Source organism: Topomyia yanbarensis, chromosome 1 (assembly GCF_030247195.1).
Source record: "Topomyia yanbarensis strain Yona2022 chromosome 1, ASM3024719v1, whole genome shotgun sequence".
Lineage (NCBI taxonomy): Eukaryota > Metazoa > Arthropoda > Insecta > Diptera > Culicidae > Topomyia > Topomyia yanbarensis.
In genome coordinates, this window is record NC_080670.1 from 159,423,883 (window position 1) to 159,437,620 (window position 13,738).

Here is a 13,738-nt window from a genome sequence, read left to right on the forward strand (position 1 = left end):
GTTAAAGATGGTATGGCGCTACACTGTTCAACAGAGGTTGTAGCCGAACCAGCAAATCACTTCGATCATACGACTTACGGCAGTGTGTAGGAATTTCTTTCTAATGACTATCCCTAATACAAAATTAAATCATAAGGAAAGCCGTCGCAGTGTGGAGCCTTCTCAGTAGCTGGGAAGAAGAACTTACTCTGTGAGCACGAAATATTTGTAAATAGAAGCTGGCATTTACACTCTATCTGCCCAAATCGTTTCATTCAAGTGCCCTGAGTGTCGCTCCCTCCAATGCGATATAGATGGAAATTTATCAAAATTTGAATGCATACTCATGTGATTATTATATATTTATAAAGGTTTTAACCTCAACGGTCATTCGCCGTATTGAAAATAATATACATTTCAGATTGATGGATTTCAAAGAAAAAAAACGAAACAGCAGAATTGCTATTTTTCACGAAAAAGGCCGCTGTTTTATGAGTAAAAAACCCCCATAATTGAAAAATTATCTCGGAAACTCAACGCAGGGGTTAGATATTTTATACATAGAATGTGTATGCAAAGCTCGAAATTAACTGGTTAAGTAATATCTAAATGGCAGTTAACACCACAAATCGTGTTTTCCAGAGACGTTCTACAAAAAGCTTCTTCACCGTCGCTTGTCGATATTTTTGCATTGAAAAATAACAGAATAATGTACAAAAATTTTAATCAATTCACTTCACCCAAATTTGTAAAAAAATCGCAAAAAAAGTGTTTTTTCACGCTGAAACCCTTGGCGCATCCAGCATACAGGAAAAAATCAGCAGTGCGGCCAAACTAAAACATAAACTTGAAAATATATTGTAATGCAATTTCAGGTATAAATCTGGACAAACATATAATTAGGGGTCAAAAACCAACTGACACAATTCACTGAGGAGAAATCTTTACTACCCAAGCACGGATCACAGCGGTCAACGAAAGAGATTTTTTTCTTTTATTTACTATCAACAGCTGTGATGAACGATTCACGGTTCTTCCGAAATTAACCCCCCCCCCCCCCCGCTCCCCCAAAGTAAATTTTGACTGTTGACTTTGGAGCCCTAATCATATGTTTGTCGTGTAATAATCAATTATTTCAAGTTAATCAACTGAATGCTGATTTTTTTTTTCATCTGGATATAAAATTCGGCTCGGGACAATGCAATGTTTGATGTGAAATCAGTCATTACCAGTTGTTAGCCTTCGCATGATTATTTCCAGCTGGGGCAATACTGGGTGCTCTTCTTCTGACAGCTGATGAGGTTCTTTCATGTGCGTGATGCTTACGTTTGTTTTGATCGGCTAAAAAAAAGTAATTCGTTTTAAAAATCATTCATTGGTGTCCATGATCGAGATACATTAAAAACCGACGCTAAGAACATAAGGAATTCACCCTTATTCTTGTTTACGACGAACGTGAGATTCCTTCGAAAGCGATTCGAACGAATAGTAAGCCCATTTGATTTTGCTGGCTAAAACGAGAATGCAAACCACTTTGGAAAGAATCTCGCGTTCGTCGTAAACAAGAATAAGGGTGATTATGTTTCAATTAGATTGTCTTTCGATGACGTGAAATGGGCGTGCCAAATTTCACCTCATCGAATGACAATCTGGTTGAGGTGATAATTGGATTGTTGAGGTGAAAAGTGTATAGAGCATTTAATTAAATGTTAAACAATAAAGAATTATATAGATGTTTAATAAATAGTACACTGATACTTTAATCTGAGAGGTTGTAGCAAATACATATTTTTATCTAAAAGTTGTTCAAAAAATAATGCGTACATAGTGCCAAAATAGGCTCATTACCCTACTACCGGATTTCGGATATTTGAAAATATCGAAACAAAACGATGTTTTATTTCTTTTCTTCTTTTATATTTTTAAACCTTTGTCATTATTTTGCAAACCATGAACCTTTATTTTTTTCAATTTGCCATGATGATTAAGGTTTATTTTTTCCTTACTGCACAGTTTGTATTCATATACAAACTGGGCAATAAGATTAAAAAAAAGAAAACGGACACTTCTGTTCTGGTGTGTGGAATTGTTGATTTTACTCCGTATAATTTAGTCGTTCAACAAAATCTAGAAAAAGTAACCTAAAATCTTGCCTCCCAGATGTTTCCTTCTGGCTTCCTCGTGATCCATAATACCACCGCTGGTGGTGAGTACGACGTAGCTGAAATGGAGAAATTTGAAGAAAGTTATTCATCTCACTAAGATTATTGTTTGTATTGTTGTTGCGTGAATAAATCTCATTGTACCCATCCATTGAATCGAAACTGATTTTAGACACAGATCCGGGATTAATGGTGGATGTTGCTTGATCTGGCCTCCTAGTGGTCAACAGCAAATCGAACGTTTGACTTGCTGTTAGTTGTATTTAAGAAGGCCTTTTGTGCAGATATAAGACAACCCATGAGACGTTTGTTTGGCAATTTAGCGGAGGGTTTTGTCGATAAGTTTGTGTTGCTCTACTTCTCCGAATAGAATAACTCGTCCAACATTTTTCGTTGGTCCGATTCGTTTAATGTTGGATCGAATCAACGATTTTGTCGGAAATAAACAAGAAGTAATCTGATCAGAAACGTCCCATGGATAGCCTAATACTGAATGAAATTTCTGTAGCAGAAAATAAATTTTTGTAATTTGTTTTATTGGTTACGAAAATCTGTCAGTACAGCACTGTATATCAGATCAAGGATAATGTTTGCGAATCATCTTTAAAAAAACCTTTAATTCCATTACAATTTAAACTAAAAACTAAAAACCTGTATAGTGCCCGCAGAAGAGGTCGGTTTTTAAAACACCTTTAGCTGGAAGCGCCATTGTTGACACCTTACACTCAATTTTTTTTATAAATGACGGCCAATTTCTTCACTTGGATGAAAACCCGTTTTGGGTGAAAACTGGTTTTCGGCTAAATGGCCACCAGCAACCCGAAAACTGGTTTTCAGCGAAAACCGGTTTTCATCCAGTGTAGAAATTGGCCGTTAGACATTTTGCAGAACAGCGCACATGTCTATGGCATTTTACTTCTTCGAAAAAAAAATATTAAAAATCAAACATTAGATACTTTTTGCACAATTATATAAGAGAACCCCCGAGGGGCAAGCACTAGCAGAGTTGAGTGCGTCGTATTGAAAATACCAACGTATTTTGAATATAATTAAAGTAAATAATGAAAGTATTTAAAAATACTTCTGGTGTATTTAATAAGGTACTTATACCTTTAATTCCATTACAATTTAAACTAAAAACTCGGAATGTAATTGTGCGGTACCATAAATGTCAATTGTACTCCAAAAAAATTGGCCAAAATTACAGATTTAGCACAAAACTAGATTACTGTTTTTAATTCAGTTAACCTAAAGGTCATTCAACTCTTTTCGGGTTAATAGATCCCAGGACAAATTTCACTCTTTTTCTAGTTGAAAAATTATTAATGCAATTTATTTTAAAGTTACAATCAACTAAGAGAACTTTTGCCTCCTTGATATTCTTACGATACATTAGAAACCATCAAAGGAATAGTTCGTCAAATTCACATCATGCATTAAAACGTCTAAAATTTTCATCCTTGACCTGACATAAGGCATACAAATGTAACCAACAGCTAATAAATTTACAATAACAATTACAAAAAAAATCCGTACTGTTGATGTAGTGTGAATACCTTTAGGTATAAGTAACTAATTTTGGAATTCCTTTGGCTACTACTGTACTGTACTATTGAGGTGTCACGTAAATTACACTTTCTTCTGCTTCAGTATAAGGTATAAGATACAAAATTTTAATATTTTATAGCCTCAATTTAACAAAGTAAATAGGCTAAGCTAACTCAAATAACTAAAATGATGCAGCATAAACAGAGGAAAATGTTCATAGAAAACTATTGACTCACCCAAACTGACGGGACGGCAGCAACGTATTGGTCCACCGTTCAACATCGTCCAATTTCATATCGAACCGGGGCGAAATGATACCGGCTTTGTTGAGGCGACCGGTGAGATTTACGACGACCTTGCCGGATCGGTGGTCGTCGACGATCTCGAACTCTCCGATGTACCCATGCTTCATCATTACGGTGAGGAATTTGATCACCACTTTAGAGTTGGGCCGGATTAAGACCTGCCGTTTGCCGCGCTTCTCGGCGTTGTTGATGCACTTCAGTGCATCGGCTAGCACACTGATGCGGACCATTTTCTGGAAGCGAAAAAGAAAATACCGATATGATACGAAATGTCGCAAACAAACCAGCTACACGATAGGTTATGGTGTTGTATGCATCCAAGGGCAACGAAAATCCGAGCTGCATACCGCCGGTTTTGAATAAAAATTTCCAACTTATCGATGCACAAAGATTAGTTACACATTTTTCCTAAGAATAACCCACTATGTTCCGTAAAAATCTATCCAAAATTTCGTTTTACCTCGAAAGTTTATTTATCGACACAACATACGTCGAAAAGAACTCGGTTGAAAAGAACAGGAAATCGAAACTTCATTTTACGATTGGTAGCCCTGTAATTTGACAGCCTGGTATATGTCAAATCAGGGGTGCAACCGTGCAAACTTGCGGTTTTGTTTTTGTGAGGGGAAGGAATGGAAAATATTTCAATTCGGCTGGATGTTGTTGGCTCGAATCAAAACTCATCGACTGTGAACAAAGTTCATTCTGTACCCTATACAAAATCCTCCCGATTTTCCCACTGATCAAATCGGTTTGTGTCAGCACAGTCGTCCAACTATGCTACCAATTAATCAGTCGATTGTTGCACCGACTCTTATGGGGGTTTAACACCAGGTTTAACATTGGCGTCTGCCGACGCGACACCCGATTAAACACGACCAACGAAATCTGCTGAAATCGGTCTACTTTAACCAATTAAGGGGATTCTCTTATATACAGCGTAAATTCGTTAGTTGGGTCACGACTGCGCCCCAACTAGCGAATCGTATCCGTTAATTGGGGCAACTGACAGCTGACAAAAATTACCCAAGGGAAACGCAGATTTTTTGTTTTCTTTCATAAAAAATAAACAGAAATATTTTACAGTTCACAAAAGTTGGCTGTTTCCTTCCAGTTTAAAGTTGTTTTTTTTGTGACAATGTATGTCATTAGTGTTCTTTTTGCCATCAATTATTTTTTGATAAATTCCTTCACATAAAACAGGAAATGGATACACCGTCGGGAAAAAGCCGATAAAGCACAAACATACTACGTTGTTACTAGCTAAAAAAGATTGGATAATGTGATTGAATACATCAGAGATGACCTTCAAACTAATTGATGTTGAATGGAAGAAGCGAAATATTTAACACATTTATTTCACTAAAGTCATTCCGAAATATGAATTCAAAAAATAAAATTCCATTGAATTTCAAAGTATGATTTTTTCTGGATCGCCACAGAAATCAACCGATGAACCCCTTGAAATCAATGACATTCAAACGTCAATCAGTTTTTGACTTTCAGTTTTGACATAAGAGTGTCTTTTAGTTGGGGCATGCCCCAACTAGCGAACACCCAACTAACGAACAGCCCAACTAGCGAACACCCAACTAACGAATTTGCGCTGTAATTGTGGCAAAAAGTACCGAATGTTTAATATTTTTTGAGGCAGTAGAATGACTTAGACATGTACGCTATTCTGCAAAATGTTTATTAAGGTTTCATCCATGGCGGCTTTCTCGGAACAAGATTTTTCGATTCTTCGGGCATTCTCGTTTATGAACCACTCAACCAATTAACTTCGGGTTTTGCCCGCCTAAAAGAAGACAACATTCTCGGGTGATGTAACCTTTAAAATCGCAATATTTTGATTATTACCGATTTTTTACAGCCGGCCAAAGTGGAAAAATCATGCGAAAAACCTATACTTTATTTTCAAATGGCCGCCATTTTCTTTCTATATCGAATTTTTTCATGTTTTTTAGGTTGGGGCGCCTCTACGGAATGTAATATTCAATAGTCGAATTTTCTATGGGGGGGGGGGGGGGGTTAGCTGAATTGTTTCACTGAATAAGGATGGCCTCTCTTTGTTATTCTAGGCTCTTTAGCCACCAGCAACCCGAAAACTGGTTTTCAGCGAAAACCGGTTTTCATCCAGTGAAAAAATTGGTCGTTAGACATTTTGCAGAATAGCGCACATGTCTATGTCATTTTACCTCATCAAAAAAAAATTATCCAACAGGTACTTTTTGCACAATTATATAAGAGAACCCCCTTAAATCGATCAATTACACGTAGAATTTTATTTATCCATCGATACCCGAATAGAATTTTAATTATTACTGTCTAAAATAAATTTACAATAAAATTTCATGTAACAATCAATTCTACTGTCCAGCAAAAAACTGATACAGTAAATCCACATTAAATTTTACTGTTTACGAGAATAAATTGTATGGAGAAAAAGCGATTTGTTTAATGTTAAGATACATAACCACCCCCCTTTTTTACTGTATTTTACACTGAAATTTACTGTGGAAATATTAAAGTTTATTATTTTGTATTGTACCATAACACTATAATTTACTGTAAATTATTGTAAAATTACTGTACTGTCACAGTGAAAAGCATGGTTTTGTTATTGTACATTTCTATTCGGGTAGCATACTTTTCTATCTGCCTCTCGTTTCTTTTGCTGTAAATTTTATGCATTGTCAGTAATATTCCAAACGAACAAATGACCTCTCAAAATACATGGATTTGTCTCGTTTGGAATGACACTGACAAATAATCATTGTTCCAATTTTGACAGTGTTGTCACTCTCCTTATATGCACTCAGCATTGGTCATATTCGCTCTATCCACTCATTGAATGCTTACTAGAAGTATATATGCATGAAAATGCATAAAAATCACAGCAGAAGAATAGGGACGGGAATAAAAAGTATGCTAACTATGCATATTTTTGTTTCTCAGTGTAGTTGGTAGTTTGAAACTGGAACCAGATTTACACAGATTAAATCTGGCGATTAATATGATGACCGACGAAACTCAACTTAGTCGGTTAATTAATCGGTCGACCCCGAAGTATCCGATTTCGTCGGTCGACTGGGAAATTTATCAACTCTTGAGCGTTTTTTCAAAACGTCATATCTGCAATGAGTTACTCTCTGTTTATACTTTCTCTTTCGATTTTTACGGCGTCACTATAAAGTTTTTCACTTATTTTACAGTACAGATCGAAAGACGGTGGTTTTAGCTAGCATATTATGCAAAGAGCTGAGGGATAAATGTTAAAGTAACCGAATTATTAACAGAAGAGAAAGTAAACAAAGAGAGTAACTCATTGCAGATATGACGTTTTGAAAAAACGCTCAAGAACTGTCAAATTGTCTATGGGGTATATGTAGCGTTGACATTAGTGCTGGTTGCCATCTGCTGATGCCAGCATGCTGACAACCAGCATGCTACCAGCATAATGTAAACGCATGCCATCTGCTGGTGCCAGCTGCTGGCAAGCGTTTACATTATGCTGGTAGCGTGCTGGTTGCCAGCATGCTGGCACCAGCAGATGGCAACCAGCACTAATGTAAACTGGGCAATAGTGTTAATCTGGTGGCTAAGTCGTTAGAGTTTAACGGTGAGCTGGAGCGTACCTGTGATTCACTCATTTGCCCAGCCTACATAAACATAATATTATGGGCTGGTTTACACAGGTTTTTCGGGAAATTTTGTTCTAGCTTGTATGTCTGTTCTTATAACTTGCATTTCAAATGCTGCTTGCAGCATATTAGCATTCGTCATGCATAACTGTCGTTAATCAGCATTCCAACAACTTTTAAAAAACTTCTTGCCAGGGTTCCTAAGCAGCATTTTGAATGCACAACAGCACAAAAAAAGCATTTTCATGGCACAGCAGTAAAATAGCCGCTTATTTTGCCAAAAGCGATATTTAAAACGATTTTCAAGCCTATTAGGTAGCCGTTAAGACGCATTTAGCGTGCATATTGGTCAACTGGGTAGACATTAGTCGGAATGAGAAAAGACTGTCCAGATAATCAACAAGCATTAGTGCAACAAAAACAGAATAACTCGTCGGAGTCGCGAGAGAAATCCGCTGATCCACTTTTTAATGATAATCGAGGGAACACAGTAGAGGCCGTCGTTTTATAAGTTGAATACTTGCGCCGATCGCGGGTTCCTATATCACTCACATTGAATTTAATTCGCTTTGAGATTAAATGTTTAACAGCAAAAATGTCGCAATAACTTACGGCTTAAACCACACCATCCAACTCAACAATTATTGTGCTTCAAAATACCACCGAAGACCGAGTTATTGAAAATGATATACAAAGGATTTCTTACCAGTACTAAAATAAAAACAATATTTTTATAAATAAAGTTAGATTTTATATTGCTATTTTCATAAAACCTGATAAAACACAAAAAAGTAAAGTATTTTAAGAACCTAGTATTCTCATAAAACCTGACAACACAAAAAAGGTACATAATTTACTGTTACTGATTTTATATTTTGTTATTTTCGTAAAACCTAACAAAACATACAAAAAATTAAAAAGCCTGGTATTCTCATAAAACCTGATACCCAAAAGAGGTACAGAATTAAAAAAAACCTATTAATCTATAATCATTTCAATGGGAAACCTTGTTTGCATACCGCTACTATCTACAGCTGTACAGCCCTTTACGTTGGTTCTAACTCGATGGGCGAGCTTCATTTCGCTGGATACATTGGTAATTGTGATGTACTGTAAAGTCAACTGTTTCAAGTGGGTTAGGTGCACCAGTTGCGTTAGGTGAGTGTACTCAACAGTAAGCTGATTCTCGTGCTCATTCCTAACGGTCAGTTCCTCTAACCCTAGACAACTTAAACATATACTTCCAAAGAGGGCGCTACAATCGTAGCTGCGATTTACTGTGGAACAAACTATCTCAAGTTGCTTCAAACACAAGAAATTAGCCATTTGGCCAACTAAAATTAGGGAACTACTGTTGATGTACAAGGTAACGCAACGAAGATGGTCCAGAGATGCGCTAAAGAAATTGGGTGTTACTGTTTGATTCCCGTAGTAATCCATATCAATGGATTCGAGGTGACTGCCCGGTCGTAACTGGAGGCGCCTATAATCACACCATCGAATTGTCACTGAAGCTAGCCTCGGTGCGTCGATTACGAAGATATACTGGACGCGAGAAAATTTTACATAATTCCAGACAAGTTTATTCATATTGTTAAGCCTGAGAGTCGACTGTTTAGAATAAAGCACACTCCGAAGTCGACCATCCATATGCAGTTCCGTGAGTGAAATCATGTTCATGTTATCCGCAAATGATCCATCTTCAAAGCGGAATCCATTAAGGGTTAGTTTTTCAAGTTTTCTGCAATTGCGCCGCAAACTAGTTAGCATCGCGTCGTTGGAGAAAACCATTTCCACATCACGCAGTCCAGGCATATTACCGAACAGCTTATCCCAGTCATATTCCTCCGATTCATCGCTGGCTCGTCTAAGCAATAGCCGCTCTAAACAGGGTCGCTCAATTGAGAAGAAGTTTTCCCACATACGCCCTTTAAGATCTACTTCCAATGATTTCAGCCATGAGCAACCTTTCAGTTCAAGTAGTGGACCTTCTCGGTACAAGGATTCCTCATCTGTCAACGATTCAAGCGCGATTGCTGCCGATTCCAAGTTGGGTGCACTTAATCGAACTGCTACACATGCAGGTGCGGATCCGGAATATAGTTGAAGGTAATGGAACTTTCTCAACTGCCCAAGCACATATTCATGTTCCGCATTAAGTGATACGGCCTGGTCCATAGCAAGTTCCAAGTTAAGTTCTGTGATTGATCCAAACAAAGCTGCATGTTGCTGAAAGCACTCAAAAACCGGATTAACTTTACCAAACAACGAAATGCACTGAATATTACATCGCTCAAACGCATTCACTAAGCACCGGCTGATCTTGGAATTTGATTCACTCTTATTCAACTCGACTGATAGCTGCCTGTAATTACGTTTACTGTGCCTTATTATTACTTCGGGAAAGTTTTCGTAAACATCACCAATCACTAGGGCGATTCTCGTGGCCAACGCAGGACAGCTGAACAGAGCATCATTCCAGCTGCGACATACTAATGTGCAAGTAAGTCGATCTTTGAACTCCAGCATCCCGAGAATAGATTCCAATGGTTCGAGTGGGAGAGCGGCCCAGTCCATGGTGAGGTGTGATATTTTGTATTAGAACTAGATAGTATATTCACCATTTGGGTATTTTAATATTTTTATGGCGAGCAACACCGGCATCATAAAACTTCTGCAAGTAACTGGGGGGAGGTAAACATTAACTGGTGAAAGGATGGCATCAATACATATGCGAATGTATTATGCGTATGCTGGTGTGCTCGAGCGATAGGTATGCTATGGTAGCATAATTTTTGAATACAACGAAACTCACATATGAACCTGACCCCGAGAAGACAACGAGATTTTCGGAATATTGATTCAAAATTAGACACATTATGTATTATTATTCAACTAAGATGGACAGGTGACATTTCAGTAAATAAAACGAACATTCGCATGGAAATTATTCCAGTTACGTTGTTCAGCACAAAACATATGTTGTGGTGGTTGTGGTTGATTTTTAGCTTTCATCAAACGCTTAAAACATGCAGCATAAAAATAGAAACCATCGCTTAGCGCCTGTATGGAATTGGTATTTTTAAAAAAATTCAACCAGTAATTCACTACTTAGGCACCGATTTTCCACTTTTTTAGAATTCGAATGTTGATTGATAAGGAATTTATTGACTTTACAGCATATAATAATTATGCTTAGTGGTTATCTGCACGTAGAATGTTATTTATGCATTGATAGCATACTTTTCTATTTGCTGTAAATTTTATGCATTGGACATATTCGGTCTATCCACTCATTGAATAGTTACTATAACTATAAGTATATGCTAGAAAATGCATAAAAATAACAGCAGAATAAAAGAGACCAGAATAAAAAGTATGCTAACTATGCATATTTTTGTATGCATAGTATCTATATAAACTTTCCATTTTCTCATGTAAATGTTATGCATTGAGCTTATTCGAACTATCCACCCTTCGAATGCACTTTCGAAAAAATTCGGAAAAGGCATAAACAGCAGAATGAAAGAGCCGAAAATATACAAACTTTGCATATTTTTGTTTCTCAGCATATACACCAAGAAACAATATTATCCGTTAATCGCTCTCTCAACTCTTAGAAAAGTGAGGTTATACATTTTCATTCAATGTTTTATCGTAACTAGATTGTCGGCCATTTTGAAATCTTTATGTAATCAACCTAGGGGGAAATAACTAAACTTTGGACTAAAATGAATTAGTGAACTTTTTTGTTCCTAAAATTTTTTAGCTAATCTTGTTAACTTTTGCTGTTCTCGAATAATCCCACCTAGTTTTAATTTTAGTTGGTCTTAATTTAGATAGCAGATGTCACTTCAAATATTTTGATGCCAAAATATTCTGCAAAACTATTTTAATTTCGGTGAAACTTTTCTAATCTCGCGTCATCTTTTTTTTGTAGGGGTCGGACTCCGATCAAGTTTAGAGTGATTTCCTCCTAGTTATGAGTTGTCAATTCAATCACACCTACCTGCTAAGCGAAATGGCGACAGTAGCGTACCCGCTGGTTATTTCTCAATTACCTTTGAATAGGCCTTTGTTTTCTACACAAGTTAGAAGTTTAAGATGGAGTCTATTCTCTGCGCTCTTAACGTTTTGTATGCGAATCTCTCGGCTCATCTTAATCTTAGCATATTCAGCATTTAAAAATATATTTAAAAATGACGAGACTACTTCAATACGTCAATCCCATTTAAATTCTACAGAATCAATATTTTCAAAATGTGCTTACATATTCAATATATTGATCAATAATTGGTTTATATTTTTGCTCGTGTAGGGTCCGCTAATAGCAAGAGTTCGCACGCTGTAGCCCAAAACAGTTTCTCAAAATCGTTCAACACGCATTCCATATTAGACACCGGCCAACGTTTCAGCAGCTTATAAAAGGGTGTAGGGGAGAGGGATGCGGTATGTCGGGTATAGCATTTTCTGGTGCAGATCAGGGTTGTTAATCGATAATTAATCGTCATCGTCGATAACGTTAACCACCCGTCAACGTCATCGGAAACTCCGTTAACGATAATGTATCGTCGCCTTCATCGTCATCGTCGATAATTGTATCGTCGTTTTCATCGTCATCGTCGGTTCATCGGTTATCGCGATACATTTTGCGTTACTTTCCCGTTTATTGGGGTTGAAGTTGGTGCGGTTAACTTTCAATTGTTTAGAAATAAATAACTATTGAAGGACATGTTGTTGGCAGTTGAAAATCAATAGTTTTGGACATTTACTACAGGGGGGGGGGGGGGTCCGACGATGTGTCAAAATGGAATTTTTTGGCAACTTTTCGGGAGAGTTTTATATTGAAGAGAAAGTTATTGGCAGTTGACAATCAATAGTTTTGGACATTTTCAATACACAGGGGGTTCGACGATGTGTCAAAATGGAGTTTTTCAACTTTTGAGGAAAGTTTGTTATATTGAAGAAGTTATTGGTAAGTGAAAATCAATAGTTTTAGGCATTTTCAATGTACCGTCAGTGCATCAAAATAGATTTTTTTTCAACTTTTCGCGAACTTTTTATATTGAAGGGCAGATTGTTGGCAGTTGAAAATCGATAGTTTTGGACATTTTCAATTCACTCGAGGATCCAAATTGGCAAAAAGGTGAAAGAAATTCTTTGAACCACGAAAAACATTTTTAGTTATAGTGTCTTCAGCAAAGTTTAATTATATTTTTTGCATTTAAAAAGTATTAGTTGGGTGATTAATCCCTCTAAAGCTGAGAAGAAAGTTTTTGCTTATGTTTATGAAAATTAAAAAAAACTTTCTTTGGCAAAGTTGTTGAGAATATCTTAAGTGTGGACATTTTTTTGATATACCTCTGAAAATTGCTTTTTTCAATATGCTTCGCCTGGTAATTTTGTAGAATTTCTAAATGTTCCAAGATGTTGTTCAGCATAAGAAAATACAGAATTTTTGTAATGTAAGTTTTTTTGTATCTCTTACAACTTAGAAGTTATCGAATGTTTTAGTAACCAAAAAGCGATATTTTGGTACGGAAGCCGCAAATTTCCGCAGACGAATACCAATACGAATCTGTAAAACAAACACTATCAAAATCGTTTGGTGGGCTCTAGCTTACGTTCAAGTCAAATTCGAGTAAATTCCTTCTTTAGCATATTTTTCTTATCTTAGAGATGCAAAATATACAAAAATAATAATACTGTACTGTAAGACCTCCTTAAGGGAATTTTACGAAATGATCAGAACGGGTTATGAGGCTTTGTCGAGGAACTAAAGAAGAATATTTTAACCGCTCCGGTTTATTAAAAAGAAAGAAAAAATATATGTTAGTCCAGATGTTGGCGTTTCGACTTCGTCTCTTCAGAACCAGAAAAAATATGTGCCGATTTTGTCAATGTCATCATTTTATCAGCCTATAATTCGCCAAGGGGCTGATAAAAACGGGTCTTCACTGTATTCAAAAAACGTTTAAAACTCTATTATGCAACCGTACATAAATTACACTACATATTTAAGGGTAAAAGAAAGAAGCATGAAGCATCTTGTTACATAGTGGAGAGAAGAAATGGAGGAGGGGGCTAAAAGCTTCCTAAC

The 13,738-nt window shown here is 36.6% G+C and overlaps 2 protein-coding genes across 3 annotated transcripts; both read right to left on the bottom strand.

Annotated features, from left to right (window-relative positions):
- Positions 1-1,874: 1,874 nt before the first annotated feature.
- On the bottom strand, positions 1,875-4,562 carry LOC131679142 (small ribosomal subunit protein uS8A). The gene is made up of 3 exons (XM_058959742.1): positions 4,455-4,562; positions 3,926-4,227; positions 1,875-2,200 (listed from the first exon to the last, which is right to left on the bottom strand). Exons 2-3 carry the CDS (start codon positions 4,222-4,224, stop codon positions 2,107-2,109), a joined length of 393 nt encoding a protein of 130 aa, XP_058815725.1. The 5' UTR covers positions 4,225-4,227; positions 4,455-4,562; the 3' UTR covers positions 1,875-2,106.
- Positions 4,563-8,507: 3,945 nt separating this feature from the next.
- Positions 8,508-10,543, bottom strand: LOC131679143 (uncharacterized). Of its 2 annotated transcripts, XM_058959769.1 has the most exons (3): positions 10,062-10,543; positions 9,927-10,003; positions 8,508-9,867 (listed from the first exon to the last, which is right to left on the bottom strand). In XM_058959769.1, the coding sequence occupies exons 2-3, from the start codon at positions 9,939-9,941 to the stop codon at positions 8,617-8,619; spliced, it is 1,266 nt and encodes a 421-aa protein (XP_058815752.1). In that variant the 5' UTR covers positions 9,942-10,003; positions 10,062-10,543; the 3' UTR covers positions 8,508-8,616. The 2 variants fall into 2 exon arrangements, with proteins under 2 accessions (XP_058815752.1, XP_058815741.1); XM_058959758.1 differs by having other exon boundaries at positions 8,509-10,322; positions 10,454-10,473.
- Between the last annotated feature and the right edge of the window lie 3,195 nt (positions 10,544-13,738).

Bases quoted from the DNA above. Each gene is read 5' to 3' on its own strand.
- LOC131679143 (XM_058959758.1), bottom strand. From the start codon at position 10,215: ATGGACTGGGCCGCTCTCCCACTCGAACCATTGGAATCTATTCTCGGG.
- LOC131679142 (XM_058959742.1), bottom strand. From the start codon at position 4,224: ATGGTCCGCATCAGTGTGCTAGCCGATGCACTGAAGTGCATCAACAAC. The intron at 2,201-3,925 runs GTGAGTCAATAG...TCTCCATTTCAG, and splicing joins CTGCCGTCCCGTCAGTTTGG to CTACGTCGTACTCACCACCA.